Raw genomic sequence first — 22,931 nt, 5'->3', positions numbered from 1 at the left:
TTACAATTGCTGTGGTTGTGTTACAGGAGAGTGGGGTGGGGGGAGAGAAAACCTTTTGTAGTGGTAAACACCTATTTTTTCATGGTTTGTGTGTATAAAAATATCTTCTGTACTTTCCACAGTATGCATCCGATGAAGTGAGCTGTAGCTCATGAAAGCTTATGCTCAGATAAATTGGTTAGACTCTAAGGTGCCACAAGTACTCCTTTTCTTTTAGTCAGCTCTTGGCATCTCTTCTCAGCAGGAGCCGCATCTTTTAAAGCCTGGGGACCAGGCATGTCTGAGGGAGTGCTCCAAAAGGAGCAGGAGGATAAAAATATAATTTTTTTTAACAAGTTAACTACTAACTCCGAACTATAGCTAACTTATCTAAAATATCTAACTAATATTTTTCTTTTTTCTGTCTACAGGGGAAGAAGACACTGCACTGCCCCGAGCTCTGTCTGCAGTTGAGGATGGTTGAGAAGGAACCGAAAGGGCTTGGGCTGTGCTCGTGCTAGATGAGACTCCAACGCTGCCACGAGACAGCTACTGTGCACACATGTCCTGACCAAGAGCTGCTACCAAAAATCTCCAATCCAACGGTGCCAGGACGCACCGACACCTGAAGTGGAGCACTCACAGGGACAACACTTGAAGAAGAAGGCAACATTGTTGGAATCCTGGGAAAGGAAAATTACTTTATCAGCCATACATTCCACAGACTAGAGGCGGGGTGCAGGCCAGACAGGATGGGGACATGTTAATCAAGGCAAGAGGTGACCAGGGCATGGACAATGACTTTATTAGTGGGTACTAGGAGGAAAGGGTAGATATAAGTGATATCAAAGAAAGAGAAGGAAAGGGAATTAGTGAGAGTCTAGATATGAGGGGACAAGTTAAAAGAAGAATCAGTTTGATACTAAGATTATAGGACCGGGTGATTGGAGTTGTTGATGAAGACAAAGAATGGAGATGGGGGAGGAGGGTTAGTAGGAATGATGAGAAGCACAGTTGGAATTTCAGGCAACAGCCAGATGTTCAGGAGAAGATGTCAGTTAGGCAACTAGAGACACCTGACTGGATGGAGAAGGCAGAGACTCTATTATAGTGATTGGAGCTGACCACAGCGGGTGGAGACTTCAAATTGAAGAAATAAACTTCCATTGACAGATTCTGTCACTGTATAGGTTTCAGAGTAGCAGCCGCGTTAGTCTGTATTCGCAAAAAGAAAAGGAGTACTTATGGCACCTTAGAGACTAACAAATTTATTTGAGCATGAGCTTTCATGAGCTACAGCTCACTTCATCGGATGCATGTACTCCTTTTCTTCTTGTCACTGTATAGTGTATTACTCCCTGAACAGTCCCACTGATATCAGTAAAGGTACTATTTAGCACGAGGAAAGATGGTGGGATCTGGCACAATATGAACTACTTCAATAGAAAGAGCTTGTGAAGGTCTGGCTCACCATACTTTTGCCATAGGAGTTTTGCCTTTGACTTGGGAGCAGGAGTAGAAGCAGACCCCTGTTATGTCTCATTTTATTTGTTAAATTGAGTTCATTTACCTTCTCATGTGGCAAGCCAGTTTGGGTTGCCACCGTCGCTATCCAGGATTCTGTAAACAAACCCGATTGTGGAAAGCCAAATCCTCGGAACGCTGTGTTTGATGGCAAGTTCGTCTTGCAGGCGCGTCCCCGGACTCGGAGGTTAGGGATCTTGTAAGCATTATCTGTTTTTAGCACAACATACTCAATTACCTGTAGTAGGAGAGATTATCTCTGTTAAAGTGGTTTCTTTGCCTTTACAATTACAGTGAAACCTGTGTTAGGAAACCACACAAGGGACTGACAAAATTTGGTTGCTTAAAGGTGGAGCAGAGTTATATTCAGGGGGTCTGATTATTCTGCTGCTGCTTACAGTAAATCAAGACTACCTCTCTTGAAGTCAGTGGAGTTACATTAGTGTAAAACAAGTGTGAGTGAGGAAAGAATCAGCACAGACTGTAGGGTGGTTTAAGCAGCTAGGAAGTTACGTAACAGGCTGTGACGTTATTGACTTGAACTGGGACCATACAGATCATTGTTGCAACCAAGGTCCTGTAGTGGCACCAAATCTTATACAGGGGGCCAAATGAGGTGTCTAAGACAAGGTTATGGTTTGCTGGTTATGATTATATTATCTGTATATGTGTATAATTTTTATAGTTGAAGTTATGAATATTGGCTCTATACTGTCTGTATTTCAAACTTATACTATGCTTCTGGGTGACACCCCAGACAAGTTGGTGTCAGCTCTGCCTAGCCTGCTTGATGGCCCATTAAGGACCATCAGCCATACAACTGACCCATTGAGAGAAGGCAGACACGCCTTGGGACTCAGCAAGGTATGCAGGGACATGCCTATGGACAGAACTCTGAGGTTTTTCCATGCCATGTGATGGACAGCTTGTCTTTGGAACAAAGAAAGACCGCATGGCAAGAGAATATAAAAAGCTGCTGCAGCTCCTCCATCTTGTCTTCAATCCTGCTTTATACCTCTGGAGGAACTTGGCTACACTGAAGCTTTGAACCAAGGACTGAAAGACCCATCCAAGATGTGGATGTTCAACAGAGACTTGATTTGAACCGGCAGTTTATTCTATCACTGCTGCAAGCCTGAACCAAGAACTTTGCCATTACTGTATGTAATTGATTCCATTTAACCAATTCTAACTCTCATCTATATTTCTTTCCTTTTATGAATAAACCTTTAGATTTTAGATTCTAAAGGACTGGCAACAGCGTGATTTGTGGGTAAGATCTGATTTGTATATTGACCTGGGTCTGGGGCTTGGTCCTTTGGGATCAAGAGAACCTTTTTTCTTTTACTGGGGTATTGGTTTTCATAACCATTTGTCCCCATAACAAGTGGCACTGGTGGTGATACTGGGAAACTGGAGTGTCTAAGGGAATTGCTTCTGTGACTTGTGGTTAGCCAGTGGGGTAAAACCAAAGTCTTCTCTGTTTGGCTGGTTTGGTTTGCCTTGGTGTGCACAGAAACCCCAGCCTTGGGCTGTAACTGCCCTGCTTTAAGCAATTTGTCCTGAATTGGCACTCTCAGTTGGGTCCCGCCAGAACCAGCCTCATTACACAGGCATGGGGTCTTGTGCAGGTTTCACTATAATCACAAATTGTACTTCCTATGTTCTTTAAACTTGACAGGAGACAGAGGCCTTGGTGGGTTCCTGAAACAAAAATCCATGCCACAGATACATTTCTGCTGCAATCAGAAAGTCGTACTTAATAAAAGTAGACTCTTATCATAAATAAGTCTGTTCAGGACATTTTCCTTCTGTTTTGTGGCCAGTGAAGTTACCACCAGATTAGAAGAACTTACCAGTTCAGACTCATCTAGAGTACATCCAGCATTAATGTAGGACTCAATATCTGCAGCTGTGATTCTACCATCATTTGTAAATCCTACCTGTAACATTGTAACCAACACATTAGAGGTCTTTTCGGTCATTTATGACACTTGCACTTTGTAACTAAACCAACCTGCATACAAGTTAAACACGATGCTCAGACTTTTGAACTAGAACTTGGCAAAACATTTCAGACATGTAGTGTATTTGCTGAAAAATGCAGTTTCAGGTTGTCAGAAACGATCTGTGAATTCTATACAAATTTGCCATATAGTTTAGGCCAAAATAATAAACTTTTGGGTTAGATTTGCAAGGGGATGTAGGCATCATTCACAAAACTGAGGAGAAACACTGGTTCCCCTTATACATAGTAGTTAGAGCACTCACCTGGTATGTGGGAGACCAGGCTAAAGTCTTCACATTTGGAGCAGGGACTTTAGCCTGGTCTCCCACATTGCAGGTGACTGCTCATAGCCACTGGGGTATGGGGTATTCTTGGGTGGGGCTCTCAATCTCTCCTGCTGAAGTTGTTCCACTTTGTACAAATAGTTAAATAGTCATTGGAGCAGGGCCGGGAAACTGACGGTTCCCTTTCCCAGGTGAGGGAGTGACCAGACCACCAGACTACAGAGTCATTCTCACGCTCTCTCTCAGGCCCAATGAATAAAAGCACAGATTTCCATCTGTTTGAAAACCAATCCTGACCTTCATAGGAAGATGCTGGCCAAAGGGGAAAATTTTGACTCATGGTCAAGGCTCTTTATTACTCAGCACATATCTAGATCTATGTTTTTCTTGATCATGCACTAGTCTGCTGCACAGGGAGCTATTTAATTGATTACAGTTATTTGCCCTTTGCCAGCTGCCTTTTTCTACTGTGACAGCCTGATGAAAATTGTGGGTGGTGGGTTTAGATATCCTGAGAGGCCTATGGCTACATTACGAGCTAGGGGCGTGTGCAGACACTTGTGCTAGCTTAATGACAGCGAGTGTGAGTGTAAATAGTAGCGTAGGCACAGTGGCAGCGCAGCTTGGCCATGACGAGCACAAACCTGCCTGAATGCTGTCAGCATGTACTTGCCAGTGCAGCCGCCCGTGGCTGCACTACTATTTATACTCTTTAAAGCCAGTGTGATTCCCGAGCTGGAAATCACACCCCAAGCTCACATTATAGATGTAGCCTGTTGCAGTGCTCATTTATAATGTTCCTGTTCAATATAATTGTTTTAACCTCCTGGGAACCATAGGTTTTGGAGGGGAAGCTGTAATAATTATTATTGATAATGAAATACACTTACAAAGATGGATACTACATTCTTGGGAAGGCAGAACACATGCCCAATCATAAACATTTTAGTATGCTTTGGGGAGTGGCAGCAAGAACACCCTATTAGAGACTCTCTACTCTGAAGAGTGAGGACCTAAGAAAGGAAATTGCCTTTGGAGCAACGGTAGTTCTCTCAAGTTAGAATCCTCCACATGGGCCCTGACCCTGCAGTCCTTACTCAGGCAAAGGTCCCACTGACTTAATGGAAACTTTGCCTGTACAAGGACAGGAGGACTGGGTCCATATTCTCTTTAATGAGAGAGAGTATCAATCCACTGAAACACTTGAGCTTTTTTTTTTTTTCCCTTCTTATTCAAAAATCTCTGAAAGGTGAGACAGGTAGATTTTACCTGCACAATTTTCTTGACACAAAGACGTTATTATGTGGATTCATTTTTATGGGCTTGTCTCTGTGTTCCCAGTGCCCCGTGGAGTCAGCAGGAGTTTGGTGTGCACCAAGATTGCAGAACTGGTCCTCAACTCTTTCCTACTATCATGTTTTATAGTTAAAAGGTCATGCCTAAGGAGTATCTTTTAAACAAACCAAAAAGAAACAGAAGGAACTAACATGACATTGACCAGACACTGCCCTGATTATTTTGCTTGTACATTGCATTCATTTCTTCCAGCATTTGCCTCTCTTTCTATTTAGATTGCAAGCTCCTGGGGGAAGAGAGCATGTTTCTTCATATGTTTATACAGCACAGACTACAGTGGGCCCCCTATCCTGACTGGATCCTTTGGACACTACTGCAATATAAATATAAACATAATGCTACAATTAATAAGACAAGCAAACGGTGCATATATTTTGCAGAAAGCCCTCTGAGAAATATTCAGCTCATTCAAGTCTATTCTTGCTCGATATTCATTCCTCTTCTTTGAATCATTTTTGTACCCACTGATTTTATAGCTAGTTTACAGAAATAATATTTAAGAGAGATCAAATTAAAAACCCAAATCTAAATCAATGAAGGGCCAGATCCTCAACTGGTGTCAATTGCTGTAGTTCCATCAGCTTCAGTGAAGTTATGCCAATTTACACCACCTGAGGATCTTGTGCTAGATATTTCAGTGAGCTATTTCCTTCTCCCACTTACTTTATATTTTCCATAGAAAGGGTGTCGGCCTCCAGTGATTAGCATATCCTCATCTCGCTCCAGGATAAAGCGGATTGGACGCCCAGTCCTAAACCAGACACAAAAGACTCACTTTTATCAGCCCCATCAGTGCCAGTTACCAGGAAGATAGAGTTATTGGGCCAAATTCTTCCCAGTGTGACCTTACTGAGGCCAGAGATGAACTGGCCCACTATGCTTCTCAAGAGCTCATTAACCTCATATTAACCATTTATTGCCCTGAAATGCAAACTGTCCACTACTGTGTGGGTATATTTTAGGCTCATCCAGGAAGGGAAAGGAAGATTTTAACTTTTGTTCATAGAAGCAAATATGGGGGAACATCTGGTCACCTGCCTCTATTTAGCGTCCTGACTTCACCCTTTTATGGCCTGTGAGCAGTAGAGTCCAGCTCCTTCGAGGCGCTCTCCATCCCTACAAAGTAAGGTTTGGGAGGAGGAGCAGTGGCAGGCCATGGCATGAGGCTATGGGATCCACCCTTGTACAAATCAGTCAGCTACTGACCCTCGTGCTCTGTGATGTAGTGGGGATGGATTCCCTCCTTTTTTCTTCTCTGTGGAGCCCCCTTGTGCTGAGCCCTGCTACTCAGGCTTGGTCTGGGGGAACAGGTGAGAGATTTGGTCCATAAACATCAGCAAATTTCTTAACTCTTGAAAGAACAAGAAAAAACCCGAAACTTTATCCTATTATGCCCCAACATTACTGTGCTAAAGAATGTCCAAGCTCTCTTTAATCTTCAACCCCCACTACAGACCCCGCAGAATAAGATACACAGTGCTTGTTTAACAACTTGACTACAGCTGAACTTTCAGCCACGTCCAGCTAAGCCATACCTGCTGTGCTGCTGGATAGACCAGGTGTGGTCTACTGATTTGAATGGAGATTCAGTGGGCAACTGTAGCATAATGAACTGTGAAGCACATTATCCTGGCACAATAGGTGTGGCGCAAAACCAACAGTGACAGGGTTATTGTGGTCTTGTTTCCTTTGGTGGGCTCCCTATGCTCAATGCAGCACTTTTGGAGGGGAAGCTGTAATTATTATTATTGATAATGAAATACACCTACAAAGATGGATACTACATTCTTGGGAAGGCAAAATACATGCCCAGTCATAAATATATTAGTGTGTTTTGAGGAGTGGCAGCAAGAATACCGTTACAAATAGAGGGGGCTCACTCAACAACAAATGGATGCCAGCAAACTGCACCATGTCCAAATACTGCCTTACTTTATACCATAGCAAATCTGGATTATGATGTAACTAGTCCTAGCTGGTTATGTCCATCTAACTTTTCTAGTTGCATAAATGCCCAGTTGATCCATGTGTGGCTGTACTATATAGACAGAATGGGTAGTTGCCTGTGACAAAATGTTGTGTACATATTTCTGCTGGTGACTACAAGCTGGTAGAGATGGACATTTGGTAGTTGCCTTGAGGAGCAGAACCCCTGAAGCTGGTCAATAAGAACTAAATCCAGGGTACAAGGGAGTTGCATCAAATATCTAAGGTAAAATTCACACCACTCTCCCTGAGCAGCCCCTGAATTAATGGGCTTTGTATGGGGAACTCCACCTGAGGCGAATCTCCATGAGAGCCACTGCATGGAGAAGTCGGTACAGGCCTTCTGCCAAAGGGGGAGTTGCACTGCCAGCTGCACTGAGACTACTCAGGTCTTTATCCAAGATTCCTTATCGAAGACATGGCAAGGCAAAGCAAAGTGTGTTCAGGCTGATCACGTCATCAATGTTCGTGTCAGAGGTTCCCTTACAATTCTTTCTAGTAATTTTAATTTGTTTCAGTAAAATCACTGAAAAAACCCATAACACTTACTTGTTTGCTGCCACTGCTGCAACTACAGCAAAAATTGCTGGCTTTGTAACCTTCCCTCCAAACGCTCCACCAACGTGTTTTGTGTGGCACATGATCTTACTGGAGTGGACATCTAAAGCCGAAGCCACTAATACCTATAAAAGTGAATTGCTTAGATTTTATACAGGCTGACTACTTACCAAAACCCATAATAAAAATGTTTAGGCTCCCACAACTACTAATACATAAAAGAAATAAACAAACAGGGCCAGATTCTCATCTAAGTGCTACTAGTGCAAACCTGGTATAGTTCTGCATAAGATAATGGAGTTACTCCAGATTCACACTGACAGAAATGAGAGCAGAATCTGGTTCTTTTAGAGGAGCAGAAGCTGAACAATAGCTCTGGAAAATACACTTTGCCAATTTTTGGGCAAACGCTGATACTCTTTATCTAGAGGTACAAGACAGATCTACCTCTGAATACAGAGCATCCACCAAGCTGGCCATCTGCATGGAAAAGATTGACTGTTCATGCTATAGAATAGAGAGCAGCTGTAATATTGCTCTTATTTTACAGTGTGAATACAGGCACACTGCCTAATCCTGAGAATCCTTACTCAGATGAACGCCAATAGGCATTTTGTCTTAATGAGGAGACCAGGATCAGGCTCTTCAAGCTGAATTGCAGAGCTCTAAAAGTAAACCAATAAACAAACACAAAACTACTTAACAGCTCAGATCAGTAAGGGGAAATCCTAGTCTCACTGATGTCAATAGGAGTTTGGTCACTGATTTCACAGGGACCAGACTCTACTGCTGTCTACTGAGTAATGCTTTAAAATACATTTCTTCATAGAAGAAGAAATGGTTACATACCGTAATTGTGATTCTTTGAGATGAACTGAAGACGTGTATTCCACTTAGGTGTGCATGTGCCCAGTGCATTGGAGCTGGAGAAATTTGCCTAGCAGTACCTGTAGAGGGGTGTCATCAGTGCCTTGTGGCCATAGCCCCACCTGGCTACCCAAGGCAGTGCCACCCTGATCCTCCCTCAGTTTCTTTGCACTGAACACCCCAAAATGAGATTCTGATGCAGATGGACGGAGGGTGGGTCATGGAACACACTGAACCCTGGTCTACACTAGGACTTTAGGTCGAATTTAGCAGCATTAAATCGATGTAAACCTGCACCCGTCCACACGATGAAGCCCTTTATTTCAACTTAAAGGGCTCTTAAAATCGATTTCCTTACTCCACCCCTGACAAGTGGTTTAGCGCTTAAATCGGCCTTGCTGGGTCGAATTTGGGGTACTGTGGACACAATTCGATGGTATTGGCCTCCAGGAGCTATCCCAGAGTGCTCCATTGTAACCGCTCTGGACAGTACTCTCAACTCAGATGCACTGGCCAGGTAGACAGGAAAAGAACCGCGAACTTTTGAATCTCATTTCCTGTTTGGCCAGCGTGGCAAGCTGCAGGTGCCCACGCAGAGCTCATAAGCAGAGGTGATCATGCAGAGCTCATCAGCAGAGGTGACCATGATCGAGTCCCAGAATCGCAAAAGAGCTCCAGCATGGACTGAACGGGAGGTAAGGGATCTGATCGCTGTATGGGGAGAGGAATCCGTGCTATCAGAACTCCGTTCCAGTTTTCGAAATGCCAAAACCTTTGTCAAAATCTCCCAGGGCATGAAGGACAGAGGCCATAACAGGGACCCGAAGCAGTGCCGCGTGAAACTTAAGGAGCTGAGGCAAGCCTACCAGAAAACCAGAGAGGCGAACGGCCTCTCCGGCTCAGAGCCCCAAACATGCCGCTTCTATGATGAGCTGCATGCCATTTTAGGGGGTTCAGCCACCACTACCCCAGCCGTGCTGTTTGACTCCTTCCATGGAGATGGAGGCAACACGGAAGCAGGTTTTGGGGACGAAGAAGAAGAAGAAGAAGAAGATGAGCTTGTAGATAGCTCACAGCAAGCAAGCGGAGAAACCGGTTTTCCCGACAGCCAGGAACTGTTTCTCACCCTGGACCTGGAGCCAGTACCCCCCGAACCCACCCAAGGCTGCCTCCTGGACCCGGCAGGCGGAGAAGGGACCTCTGGTGAGTGTACCTTTTAAAATACTATACATGGTTTAAAAGCAAGCATGTGAAAGGATTAATTTGCCCTGGCATTCGCGGCTCTCCTGGATGTACTCCCAAAGCCTTTGCAAAAGGTTTCTGGGGAGGGCAGCCTTATTGCGTCATCCATGGTAGGACACTTTACCACTCCAGACCAGTAACATGTACTCGGGAATCATTGTACAACAAAGCATTGCAGTGTATGTTTGCTGGCGTTCAAACAACATCCGTTCTTTATCTCTCTGTGTTATCCTCAGGAGAGTGAGATATCGTTCATGGCCACCTGGTTGAAATAGGGTGCTTTTCTTCAGGGGACATTCAGAGGTGCCCGTTCCTGCTGGGCTGTTTGCCTGTGGCTGAACAGAAATGTTCCCCGCTGTTAGTCACGGGGAGGGGGGAGGCAAAATGCGACCTTGTAACGAAAGTACATGTGCTATGTATGTAATGTTAACAGCAAGGTTTACTCTGAAAGAGTGTAGCCACTGTTTTATAAAATGTGTCTTTTTAAATACCGCTGCTTTTTTTTCTCCACCAGCTGCATGTGTTTCAATGATCACAGGATCTTCTCCTTCCCAGAGGCTAGTGAAGATTAGAAAGAAAAAAAAACGCACTGGTGATGAAATGTTCTCTGAGCTCATGCTGTCCTCCCGCACTGACAGAGCACAGACGAATGCATGGAGGCAAATAATGTCAGAGTGCAGGAAAGCACAAAATGACCGGGAGGAGAGGTGGCGGGCTGAAGAGAGTAAGTGGCGGGCTGAAGACAGGGTTGAAGCTCAAATGTGGCGGCAGTGTGATGAGAGGAGGCAGGATTCAATGCTGAGGCTGCTGGAGGATCAAACCAGTATGCTCCAGTGTATGGCTGAGCTGCAGCAAAGGCAGCTGGAGCACAGACTGCCACTACAGCCCCTGTGTAACCAACCGCCCTCCTCCCCAAGTTCCATAGCCTCCACACCCAGACGCCCAAGAATGCAGTGGGGGGCCTCCGGCCAACCAGCCACTCCACCACAGAGGATTGCCCAAAAAACAGAAGGCTAGCATTCAATAAATTTTAAAGTTGTAAACTTTTAAAGTGCTGTGTGGCATTTTCCTTCCCTCCTCCACCACCCCTCCTGGGGTACCTTGGTAGTCATCCCCCTATTTGTGTGATGAATGAATAAAGAATGCACGAATGTGAAGCAACAATGACTTTATTGCCTCTGCAAGCGGTGACTGAAGGGAGGAGGGGAGGGTGGTTAGCTTACAGGGAAGTAGAGTGAACCAAGGGGCAGGGGGTTTCATCAAGGAGAAACAAACAGAACTTTCACACCGGAGCCTAGCCAGTCATGAAACTGGTTTTCAAAGCTTCTCTGATGCGTACCGCGCCCTCCTGTGCTCTTCTAACCGCCCTGGTGTCTGGCTGCGCATAACCAGCAGCCAGGCGATTTGCCTCTACCTCCCACCCCGCCATAAACGTCTCCCCCTTACTCTCACAGATATTGTGGAGCGCACAGCAAGCAGTAATAACAGTGGGAATATTGGTTTCGCTAAGGTCTAAGCGAGTCAGTAAACTGCATCAGCGCGCCTTTAAACGTCCAAATGCACATTCTACCACCATTCTGCACTTGCTCAGCCTGTAGTTGAACAGCTCCTGACTACTGTCCAGGCTGCCTGTGTACGGCTTCATGAGCCATGGCATTAAGGGGTAGGCTGGCTCCCCAAGGATAACTATAGGCATTTCAACATCCCCAACAGTTATTTTCTGGTCTGGGAATAAAGTCCCTTCCTGCAGCTTTTGAAACAGACCAGAGTTCCTGAAGATGCGAGCGTCATGTACCTTTCCCGGCCATCCCACGTTGATGTTGGTGAAACGTCCCTTGTGATCCACCAGAGCTTGCAGCGCTATTGAAAAGTACCCCTTGCGGTTTATGTACTCGCCGGCTTGGTGCTCCAGTGCCAAGATAGGAATATGGGTTCCGTCTATGGCCCCACCACAGTTAGGGAATCCCATTGCAGCAAAGCCATCCACTATGACCTGCACATTTCCCAGGGTCACTACCCTTGATATCAGCAGATCTTTGATTGCGTGGGCTACTTGCATCATAGCAGCCCCAACAGTAGATTTGCCCAAATTGATTCCCAACTGACCGGTAGCTGTCTGGCATTGCAAGCTTCCACAGGGCTATCGCCACTTGCTTCTCAACTGTGAGGGCTGGTCTCATCTTGGTATTCATGCGCTTCAGGGCAGGGGAAAGCAAGTCACAAAGTTCCATGAAAGTGCCCTTATGTATGTGAAAGTTTCGCAGCCACTGGGAATTGTCCCAGACCTGCAACACTATGCGGTCCCACCAGTCTGTGCTTGTTTCCCGAGCCCAGCACGAACCTGCCCCATTAGCACCATGATGCATGCATTGGCAGGGCCCATGCTTTCAGAGAAATCTGTGTCCATGTCCTGATCACTCACGTGACCGTGCTGACGTCGCCTCCTCGCCCGGTATCACTCTGCCAGGTTCTGGTGTTGCATATACTGCTGGATAATGCGTGTGGTGTTGAATGTGCTCCTAATTGCCAAAGTGAGCTGAGCGGCCTCCATGCTTGCCTTGGTATGGCGTCCGCACAGAAAAAAGGCGCGGAACGATTGTCTGCCGTTGCTCTGACGGAGGGAGGGGCGACTGATGACATGGCTTACAGGGTTGGCTTACAGGGAATTAAAATCAACAAAGGGGGTGGCTTTACATCAATGAGTATTTCAGGCAGGACTTCACGGAGGGTTCCAATAAGAAATGGTGCACCTAAGTAATTGTTCTTATTGGAACAAGCAGGTTGGTCTGGCCTCTGATATATACATGGCTAGATTTACCTCGCTGCACCTTCTCTGTGAGTGACTGCAGTGTGACCTAGAGGACTGAGTCCCCTAGATGGGGGAGGAGGGGAAGCAAATGAGTACAAAACAAATCTGGTCTATTTCTTGTTTTGATCCATCTATCTTTTACATCTTTGGCTGGCAGCAGACGGTGCAGAAGGACTGCAAGCCATCCTCATCTCTTGCCTGCCTGGCAGAAGATGGTACAGTAGGACTGCTAGCAATCCGTATCACCTGCCTGCTCACCATAAGATGGTTCAATAGGACTGACTGCAGGACTAAAGAGAATGACCTGGTCAAGTCACTCCAAATTTAGTACCTGTGCCCATGTCCGCCCAGGTGCTCCTGGCCAATGTGGCCAGGAGCACCTCGGACATGACGATGACGGCTACCAGTCCTACTGTACCGTCTGCTGCCACAAGGCAAGGGGTTGCTGCTGCTGTGTAGCAATGCAGTACCACGTCTGCCAGCACCCAGGAGACATATGGTGACAGTTGCCTGAGCGGGCTCTATGCTTGCCGTGGTATGGCGTCTGCACAGGTAACTCAAGAAAAAAGGCGCGAAACGATTGTCTGCTGCTGCTTTCACGGAGGGAGGGAGGGAACGGGGGCCTGACGATATGTACCCAGAACCACCCGCGACAATGTTTTAGCCCCATCAGACATTGGGATCTCAACCCAGAATTCCAATGGGCAGCGGAGCCTGTGGGAACTGTGGGATAGCTACCCACAGTGCAACACTCCGGAAGTCGACGCTTGCCTCGGTACTGTGGAAACACTCCACTGAGTTAATGCACTTAGAGCATTTTCTGTGGGGACACACACACTCGAATATATAAAACCAATTTCTAAAAAACCGACTTCTATAAATTCGACCTAATTTCGTAGTGTAGACATACCCAGTCTCTGATATGGTCCTGGAAAGTGAGACATGCATTATAGATGGCCCAAAGTTTCAGCACGTTGCTATTTAGTGAGGCCATCTACTCCGACCACAGCCCGTATACTTTCAGCAATCCCAGGTGCACCCTCCAACCCATCAGGGAGGCGTTGGTAACAATCAGCTTGGTTGGTGAGGGCCACATAAAGGGAATGCCTTGGCAAACATTTTCTGAACGCACCCACCACTGCAAGGAGTACGGGACCAGTGGAGGAAGATGAACCAGTCTTTCTAAAGCAGCAGTAGTCAATATGATTGCTCTCTATAAATATATCAGAGGGATAAATACCAGAGAGGAAGAGGAATTATTTAAGTTCAGTACCAATGTGGACACAAGAACAAATGGATATAAACTGGCCACCAGGAAATTTAGACTAGAAATTAGATGAAGGTTTCTAACCATCAGAGGAGTGAAGTTTTGGAATAGCCTTCCAAGGGAAGCAGTGGGGGAAAAGATCTATCTGGCTTTAAGATCAAACTTGGTAAGTTTATGGAGGAGATGTATGATGGGATAATATGGTTTTGGTAATTAAATATTCATGGTAAATAGGCCCAATGGCCTGTGATCGGATATTAGATGGGGTGGGATCTGAGTTACCCAGGAAAGAATTTTCTGTAGTATCTGGCTGATGAATCTTGCCCATATGCTCAGGGTTTAGCTGATCGCCATATTTGGGGTCGGGAAGGAATTTTCCTCCAGGGCAGATTGGAAGAGGCCCTGGAGGTTTTTCGCCTTCCTCTGTAGCATGGGGCATGGGTCACTTGCTGGAGGATTCTCTGCTCCTTGAAGTCTTTAAACTACGATTTGAGGACTTCAATAGCACAGATGTAGGTGAGAGGTTTTTTGCAGGAGTGGTGGGGTGAAATTCTGTGGCCTGCGTTATGCAGGAGGTCAGACTAGATGATCATAATGGTCCCTTCTGACCTAAATATCTATGAATCTATGAATTATTTTTTGTCAAGGTCCAAATTTCTTGGTCAAGGTATAGTCAAGGTCCAGACTCCAGAGAAAATAATAATAAAAAATAATAATGATAATTACATAAAAAGATTTCAGAGTCCGTTCAAAAGCATCTGGTGGTCCAGATACAGCCTGCACTCTGCATATTGACTACCCCTGGTCTAGAGGGTGAAGAGTGGGGTAGTAAACTGTCCTGAGCCGCATCTGAAGGGGGGCTAAGGCACAACCTTGCAAACTGGACCACCTGAATGTGGCACAAGACCCTCAGACACATCTGAACTGTCGTGGAAGGCTAAGACTGAGGCAAAGGTAACGAATTCTCTGACAACATTTGGCTGGCAGACACGCTTTTCACATACTGGGATCTAACAGGGCCCCAATGAACTTGATTTTCAAGAGGGAGCCTTGGTTGACTTTTCAGTGTTCAGGATGAACATGGTTGAGCAAGCGCAGTGTGGTGCTGACATATGCAAGAACTTCCACTCTGGATCTGCCCCTAAATAACCAGTCATTCAGATATGGGAATATGTGAATTCTCTTCTTCCTGAGATACACAGTAACAATGACCACGCCTTTGTTAAAACCCAGAGGCAGGAGAGAGGCTGACTGGAAGCACTGTGTATTGAAAGTGGTGCTCTGCCATGACAAATCAAAGGAACTTTCTGTGGCTCAGCAAAATCGTCACATGAAAGTAGGCATCCTGAAGGTCCAGAGCAGCAAACCAGTTGTCCTGAGACAATGCAGAAAGGGTGGTTTATGGAGTCACCATTCAGAACCTCATGTATCTGATATATTAGTTGAGGCCACAAAGGTTGAGGATGAGTCTTAATCCTCCCTTGGATTTGGGTACCAGAAAGTACTGGGATTAGGAGCTATGACCCCATGTTCCAGTGGAACCTTCTCCACTGCATCCAAAGATAGCAGAAAACACACCTGCTCAAGGAGCAGTATCTCTTGAGATGGGTCTGTGAAAAGGGAGAGGGAAGGAGGGTGAGGAGGAGGTGTGGAGAGGAACTGGATGACAGTGCTTAGGACCCAGCTGTCAGTGATGATCAAGCCCCAAGCATTATGAAATCAGGCCAGCTTGTCTCCATAGGTGGGGAGATGAGGAGGGAGGAGTAATGACTAGAACAGTGCTTTGGACCAAAGAGTTAAAATGGGCGCTTGGGGGGATGCCGGAAGAGGGCGTGTGGACTGGATGAACCCCGAGCCCGACTACTTTCTCCTGTGAGATCTATCCCTCTTTATATGGTAGTCCTGCTGCCTTGGAGGAGGGAAAGGCTGCCCAAACATGCACGGGGCATGGTACTGCTGAATGCTGTCATAGCACCTCTGCGCCACAAGCATGTACGCCCCCAAGCACTGCAGGGTAGCCCTAGAGTTCTCGAAGGGAGTATAGCATCTCGTCAGTCTTGTCTGAAAATGGTGTTTGGTGGTTGAAGGGCAAATCCTCAATGGCTTCCTGGACATCAGGGAAAATGCCTGAATTTTGCAGCTATGAAGCCCTCCTCATGGTGACCATGGAGGCCATCACCCTGACAGATGTTGCAGACACATCTAGTGTGGACTGCAAGGACATCTTAGCCACCAAGCATCCTTCAGTGACAAATGCCTGAAATTCCTCTCCTGAGGACTCAGACAGCTAGTCTGCAAACTTTGACATAGCTGTCCAGTTAACAAAATCATACTGGACAGCAATGTTTGCTGGTTACCAATTCGCATATGTAAGGAAGAGAAGGTGCAAATCTTCCTGTCCATGAGATCCATTTGTTTAAAGTCCCTTTCCTGGCGGGGCAGATTTAAACCTGCTCTGCTGGGCTCTGTCATTCACCACAGTTACAACTAAGGAATTTGGGGCCAGATGGGGAGTAAACCCCTGAAATACCTGCTCGGGAATGAAATAGTGCTTTTCCACATGCTTAGCTGATGGTGGTACTGAAGCCGGCATGCTAGAGAGGGCCTTAGCTGATTCAAGCAGTGAATCATTGATAGGGCAGGAGACTCTCCCAGGGGCAGACGGCTAAAGGATGCCCACTAATTTGTGGGTGTTCTCTTGCAACAACACCATTTGGATACCACGGGAAGCAGCTATGCACCAAAAATGGTCTTAGTATGCCTTAAAATCCTCTGGTACTGAAGGGAAGGATGTATCAGGCAGCATTGAATCGTCTGGAGATGAAGACAAGGCCCTTAACTAGGCTAAAACCAGATGCTGTTCCAGGGCTGATGGACCTGGATGGGATGACTCTGGAGGCTCTCCAGGGAGAAGGACCGCTGGTGCCTGGGCTGATGGTCACCACCACAGACCTGGCTGGCAATCTCGCCTTTGAGCGAGACAAAGAACAGGACCTCCGTGAACGAGGAGCATCCTATGGAGCCCATGGAGGTCACTGGCAGGATAAGGCATTGGTGGCCAGTAGGTGCCGGGCCAGGGGCCTCTGTCCCAACCATGAGACAAGCACCAATCCCAGTACCCTTAACAGTCCTTTGATGGCCTCCAATGATGGTCAGGAGATGGAGAGTGGGAGGCTGATGACCCAAACTCAGACGCTGAGGAGCCTCTGGATCTGTGGGATAAGGGCAGAGCATGACCAGAGGCAGCGAGTAACCAACTGGTGTCCAGAATGAGGCAGGAAGTGGTGCTGCCAATGGAACCAAGCATACCGGTGCCAGAAGTGGTGTCAATCCCTATTGTCTGCAGGTACTGATGTCAAAGGTGGTGAAAGCCACCACAGTAACATTTGCAGTGCTGACTGCAGCAGTGCCAAGGAGATTCCCGGTACCAAGATCCCCTCTACCGATCCCGGTACGGGCCCTGCTTCCACAATCTGTGGAAGGGGAACAATGGGGTGCGGTGTCTAAAGACCTGAGGGTTCAGCGGCTCATTCAGTTGACAAGGCTATAGATGACGCAAACCTGGCAAAGTTCTGGAACAAAGGAGAGGTTGGGATCAAAAGACAGAGAAGGTCTGTAGCTGCCTGGCACACCACTGATGTAGACAATCAATACTGGCATCCCTATTGTCAGTACTGGAGTCAATGGATGCCTGGGGGCTGGAACCAGAGTCAACGGTACAGGGTTTCCAACCTCCCTACTTGGTACCGGTGAAGGGTTAGAGGTAACCGTGCCACCCTGTGCACCCATATGAACTCCATGCCACTCCACGCTTTTCCTAGGGAAGTGGAAGAGTCCCCCTGAGACCTGGAGCAATCTCAATCAGTCCTACGTGACCTTTTCCTTGGTTCAGTGTTACAAATTATACCTGGTAGGACATGCACACAACTGCTGCAAATTACACCTGGTAGGACATGCACACAACTGCTACGAATAATCCCTGATAGGACATGCACACAAATGCTACGAATAACACCTGGTAGGTCACGCACAGTTCGAATCTAGGCTTAGGCACATAAACAAAGTCCACAACTGCAGAGTTCCCAAAAAACACTAAGTTTATTACGCTCGAGCGTGGTGCCCCCCTGCTAGCCAGGAGGGGACCCCAAATACAGATTATACAAAGGTTATACACTTTTTAGCAAAGCATGTTGCCCTCGTGCATCGGAAACCTTAGCCAATAAACAAACCCTTTTCTTATCTACCACCTATCCCTGCTTGGTGCATTCCTCGTGCTAAACCAGTATGTTAATTACACAGCATGGTTCTAAAGCCATGCATCAGTAACTTTTATTATCAGGATGGGAGGCCTCACATCAAAGGCCAGGAGATAGGGAGTTAGGGACTGACAAAAAAACAGATACTGGGAGTCAAGGCAGGCTGGAGACAAGGAGGAGGATTTTCACAGGAATGCAGTATCTAAGGAACACGCCTCCTGGTGCATGATGTGCTTGTTTTTAGACAATGGTGGGCCCCAAACCAAAATGGAGTCACATGTGCTAGCTTTTCCTTAACATCAGTCAACAGGGAACGGCTCCTCAGTTTCTTCGGAGAGGCGCCTTATCCGGAATGTGAAACGGCAGCACACTCAGAACCCAAGGGTGATCTCCGACCTGACAAAGGCCGCTGTGCCGAAGCAGGGTGCACGGCCTGTCTGAGCAGTGCTGCTTCAGGCAAAGGTCCTGAGCCACTTGAGTCCAATCTGCAGATCTCACAATGCTCTTTAATGTAGGCCTCGCCGAGGCAGATCAAGCACCCCATGTGGGGATCGGTGTTGGGGGTCACTCCCCCACATGAAAGAGAATATTTAAACCCCGGTGAGAACATCACAGATGAAAACTAAATTAATACAACTCACACTACTCTACCTAACACTAAGGGTACTACTAACTATGTACAACAAGAGAAAACATAAATTAGCTGAGGGGTTGTGAGGTTAAAACCACACACAGAGCTCCGTCTAAGAAGGAACTAAGGGAGGGTTGGGACTGCACTGCCTCATGTAGCCAGGGGAGGGGCTATGGTCACAGGGTGTGAGAGCCGCTCCTCTATGGGTATTGCTAGGCAAATTCCTCCAATTCCGATGGGCTGGGCACACACACACGGCTGCATCTACTTGGAGAACTGAAAATTGTTCCTTCCTACAGGCCCTGGCTCAAATTCTGCTCAGTTAGAGCAGACCCTGCAAACCCTGTTTTACATGAGTACTCTTCATTCATGCACATAGTCCCATGACTTCAATGGGACTACTCACATGAGTAAGTCAACTTGCTTAAATAAGTGTTTGGAGCGTCAGGTCCCGACACCACTACTACCTCACTGACTTCAGTGGGGTTTGACCAGTGTAATTGGGACAGAATTTGACCTCCATCAACACTATTCTAAAATTGTGTTATCCGGAGCCGTATTTAAACATCATTCTTGCTATTGCAGATCTCTACTAACAGTATTCCCCTGTGTAGTGTTGACAGCGAGGTACAATGTTATGAACCAATTTACAAAACTATGTGATAAGATTGTGGGGGTGTGCAGAGGGAAACAGATTAGTACCATTCTGTACATCAATTGGCAATATACTTCATTCATGTCTACCCTGGACTGGGAGCTCAAGGGAGCATCTTGCTTGCAAGAACCATTATTACAGCACTAGTTGGGTAATAAAGCCCTGTCTGCACAAGGCCCAAGTCAATTAATCTGCATTAGGAATTTCATCAGACTGCTGTAGGACAAAACACGGAAAGCCTGAACTCCAGGTCTTGGCAAGGCCTTGCAGTCCACCCTTAAAGTTATTTGGATGGAGAAGAAATTGCTATCCAAAACTGCATTGTATTACCTGTACACGCGCTGCATCCTGAGTGGACACATGCACATCCATTTCGTTATCCTCTCCTCTTGGAACGACAAGTACACTGTTAGTTTCCAGGTAAAAGTGTTCTTGTCCTCCAATGTGGATTTCACCTGTAATAGTCAGAATCACAGGAAAAGTGTCAGTGGGTATTTACAGCCAAATGAGATCAGGAGATGTGTGTGTGTGTGCGCAAGAAAGTTTTGCACAGAACAAAAATAAGTATTTCCTTTCTTTTTATGATTTTCCTATATCTCGTTTTTCTAACTTGCTTCTGTGGGAGCCTGATGTGTTTATTTGGAGCAAATCTCTCTATTCAACCACCTAATCCTTGTATAATTTTCTTCTCCTGGGTAAGGGTGGTGTCAGTTTAATATCTGATACATTCCCCCTCAAGGGATCTGATACTGTAGGTCAGTTCCATCTCTAGCTACTATAATCTTACTGTAACCCTTTCTCCTTTTCAATTTCTCTGTAAAATGAGGAAAACTTCCCATCTTGTTTCTTTTCCCTTCCTTTCTTACTTGTCCTCTTTGTATTTGTATGCCACTCACCTATTGTGATTGCCCTTTGTTCTGCCTAGTCTAGGCACTTTCCTATTATGTCCTTTTCCTTACATGAATGGAAATCCATAAGCACATTACAAAAGCTCTTTTTGTTGATACTCTGTATTTCTTCTCCTTTGTAGCGAGTCTGGGTTGATGTTGCACTAGCAGTTACCTGTGAGGCATGTAGCAGTATTAGGGTTCACAGCTGCAGCCACCAGAGGGCGACATGATCAAGGACATCAATATGTATGTTGTGTAATGTTCAGTGACAAAAAGGTGACTATCATACACACTGGAACAGAGACGACAGTAGAAGGCAGTGGGGGTAATATACACTGAAGGAGGACAAACAGCAAGACAGACACACAACCATGTATTTACTGTCCGGGTCTTTATACTGAGCTCATTGGCTCATTACAGAGCTGCATTCTTTAGTCTGCAGGTCTTGGTAGCTTAAATTTTTTTTTTTAGTTAGACATCTCTAAATGTGAATTCTACTGTAATGACTAGCGTATGTGTATGACTAGCCTCTGCTGGATGGAAGCGAAACTACTCAGTTGTATGTCCTAGGTCCTGTACTGTTAAAAGCAAATGGAGATTCTCCTTTAGCTGAAGGGTAGGAACATTTGCTTTTGGAACAGAGTTCAAGCTTCATTTCAAGTGACAACAGCATGTGGAACAGTGACAATCATGAAATCCTAGATAGTTACAGATCTGTTGCTATATTTTTTAAGACAATAACATATACATATATTCTTCTGTAACCTCTGATAAAACGTTATGTAGCTACTTCAGCTCATAATACTTCTTAATGAATCACAGATATCGCTATCCCTCTTGCAACGAACTACACCACAGGGACTATTTCACCATTAGTGAAAGAATGCTGTCAAAAACTGTGACTAAAGAAGGCACTGATCATTCCTTCCAGAGGAATGAGCACTGGATTTGAAGGGCTTAAGCCTGCAATAAACCCTGCAATTCAAGCCTAGGTCCGTGATTTAGCACATATTTGTCAAACGGCATTGGTCCCCTGCTGAATAAAGAGAAAAAGAATCCCTCCAAAGGTGCTGTAAGTACAGAAACAGAGGAATATCTTTGGTGACTCTCTGAGAAGTACTGCGGCAAGAATTTACAAAATAACATTTCAATAAGTGCTACTGAGAGGTAGAGAAGAAACCAGCAATGTTAAAATCTTTCACTGAGTTGAGTGTTTGCAGTCTCTGTTTTAAGATATCAAAAACAATAATTATATGCGAATTAAGTGATTAAAACATATACTCAGAGCTTTTTATTCAAAGTACAGTAAAACAAACAAAATCAGTGCCAAATCATGGAGCTCTTACTAAGTCTTGTTTTAAAAGTTGTCAATTTCTTCATAAGCCAAAAAGCTAGTTCTTTTGTTTTCTTTATTAAATCTTATTTTGTGAGTTCCCATACCCCTTAAATAGATGGAGTCATCTACCATAAGACATTTAATTCATGGTTCTATTTTGGGCTATATTATTTTAAGGATGAATATAAGTCCTCTCTGTTACCAGTATAATCTTTGGGAAGAGTTTTTTTTTTTGTTTTGTTTCAAAAGAGGCCAAAGGCTCTCCCTCTGTTTTAATAAAGTGAAACGTTGATTGATCTGCCATCTGAGTCGCATTGGGGCAGTTGCTGTCTGATCTCTCATCATCCCTAGGGTTTATCTTGAGTCAAAATGAGTTTGAATTATGGGGGGGGAAGGAGGGCTTAGCTAACATGTACTAGCTAAGCCTGATCTAAAAGTGACCTTTTCCCTAGAGGTTAACATGCACCCTTAGCTCCATTTTAGCGGGTTGAGTTCTACCTATGAAAATGGCTGTGTTTAGGTCAATCTGAAATTGCACATATTCGTTAAACTGAGTCTAAACTTTGGCTCTTTTCCTAGTCAAAACAAGCCCAAGGTAAGTTCCTGTGAGAACGCTACTGAAGTTCTAATTTGGCCTGAAACACCTGTTGGAAATCAGACTCAATCGTCAGGACTTCCCACCTAGTGCATGCAGCAATTTACCTTCAATAATTTCATCAGCAGACTTAAATCCTTCTTCAATATTTCCTTGTTCTATTTTCTTCTCTTTTCCAAAGTATGAATTGTGCTTTATTGCATCCTGCAGCAAGAAAAGAACCCGTACAACTCAACTGCAGTTCTGCCGACAGCACTAAGAGTTGTTGTTGTTTTGTATAATTATTTCTTATCTATCCAACTGCCACCTTGCATAGACAGATGGGGGTACTAGACTCTGTGGGACAATATCTACTTTGTAGAGACAGCTTTCTGTGGTTGCTGGTTTTTTCTGCAGTTCTCATTGCCCTCTGCTTTCCCATAGCCTAGAAATACTAAAGGTAGAATGTGAGTGTGTGTGTGTGCGCGTGTGAGTATGAGAGAAGAGTACTAAAGGTGTGTGTGTGTGTGTGTGAGAGAGAGAGAGAGAGAGAGAGAGAGAGATACGACCTGATTCTGCGAGAACCTCCCCAAATCAAACACGGATGCAGGATACGTGGTACCAAATCTCCAGCTAGAGTTAGCTGGTGTCACACTCGATTTCAATTGATTTATACTGACTCCAGCTGAGAATCTAGCTCATGGAGAGA

General features: G+C 45.5%; 1 protein-coding gene across 7 annotated transcripts in view; it reads right to left on the bottom strand.

Moving 5' to 3' along the window:
- LOC125644845 (aldehyde oxidase 2-like) overlaps positions 1 to 22,931 on the bottom strand; it is a 113,223-nt gene that overhangs the window by 29,549 nt on the left and 60,743 nt on the right. For all 7 annotated transcript variants that reach the window (XM_075118054.1, XM_075118055.1, XM_075118058.1 and 4 more), the window contains 6 exons: positions 22,351 to 22,447; positions 19,753 to 19,877; positions 7,687 to 7,820; positions 5,815 to 5,902; positions 3,360 to 3,446; positions 1,550 to 1,741 (listed from right to left, as the gene is read on the bottom strand). In XM_075118054.1, coding sequence (XP_074974155.1) covers positions 1,550 to 1,741; positions 3,360 to 3,446; positions 5,815 to 5,902; positions 7,687 to 7,820; positions 19,753 to 19,877; positions 22,351 to 22,447 — 723 coding nt within the window. The remainder of the gene's footprint in view (positions 1 to 1,549; positions 1,742 to 3,359; positions 3,447 to 5,814; positions 5,903 to 7,686; positions 7,821 to 19,752; positions 19,878 to 22,350; positions 22,448 to 22,931) is intronic.

This window comes from Caretta caretta, chromosome 11, assembly GCF_965140235.1.
Source record: "Caretta caretta isolate rCarCar2 chromosome 11, rCarCar1.hap1, whole genome shotgun sequence".
NCBI classification, from domain to species: Eukaryota; Metazoa; Chordata; order Testudines; family Cheloniidae; genus Caretta; species Caretta caretta.
This window is presented reverse-complemented; position numbering and strand designations above follow the sequence as displayed.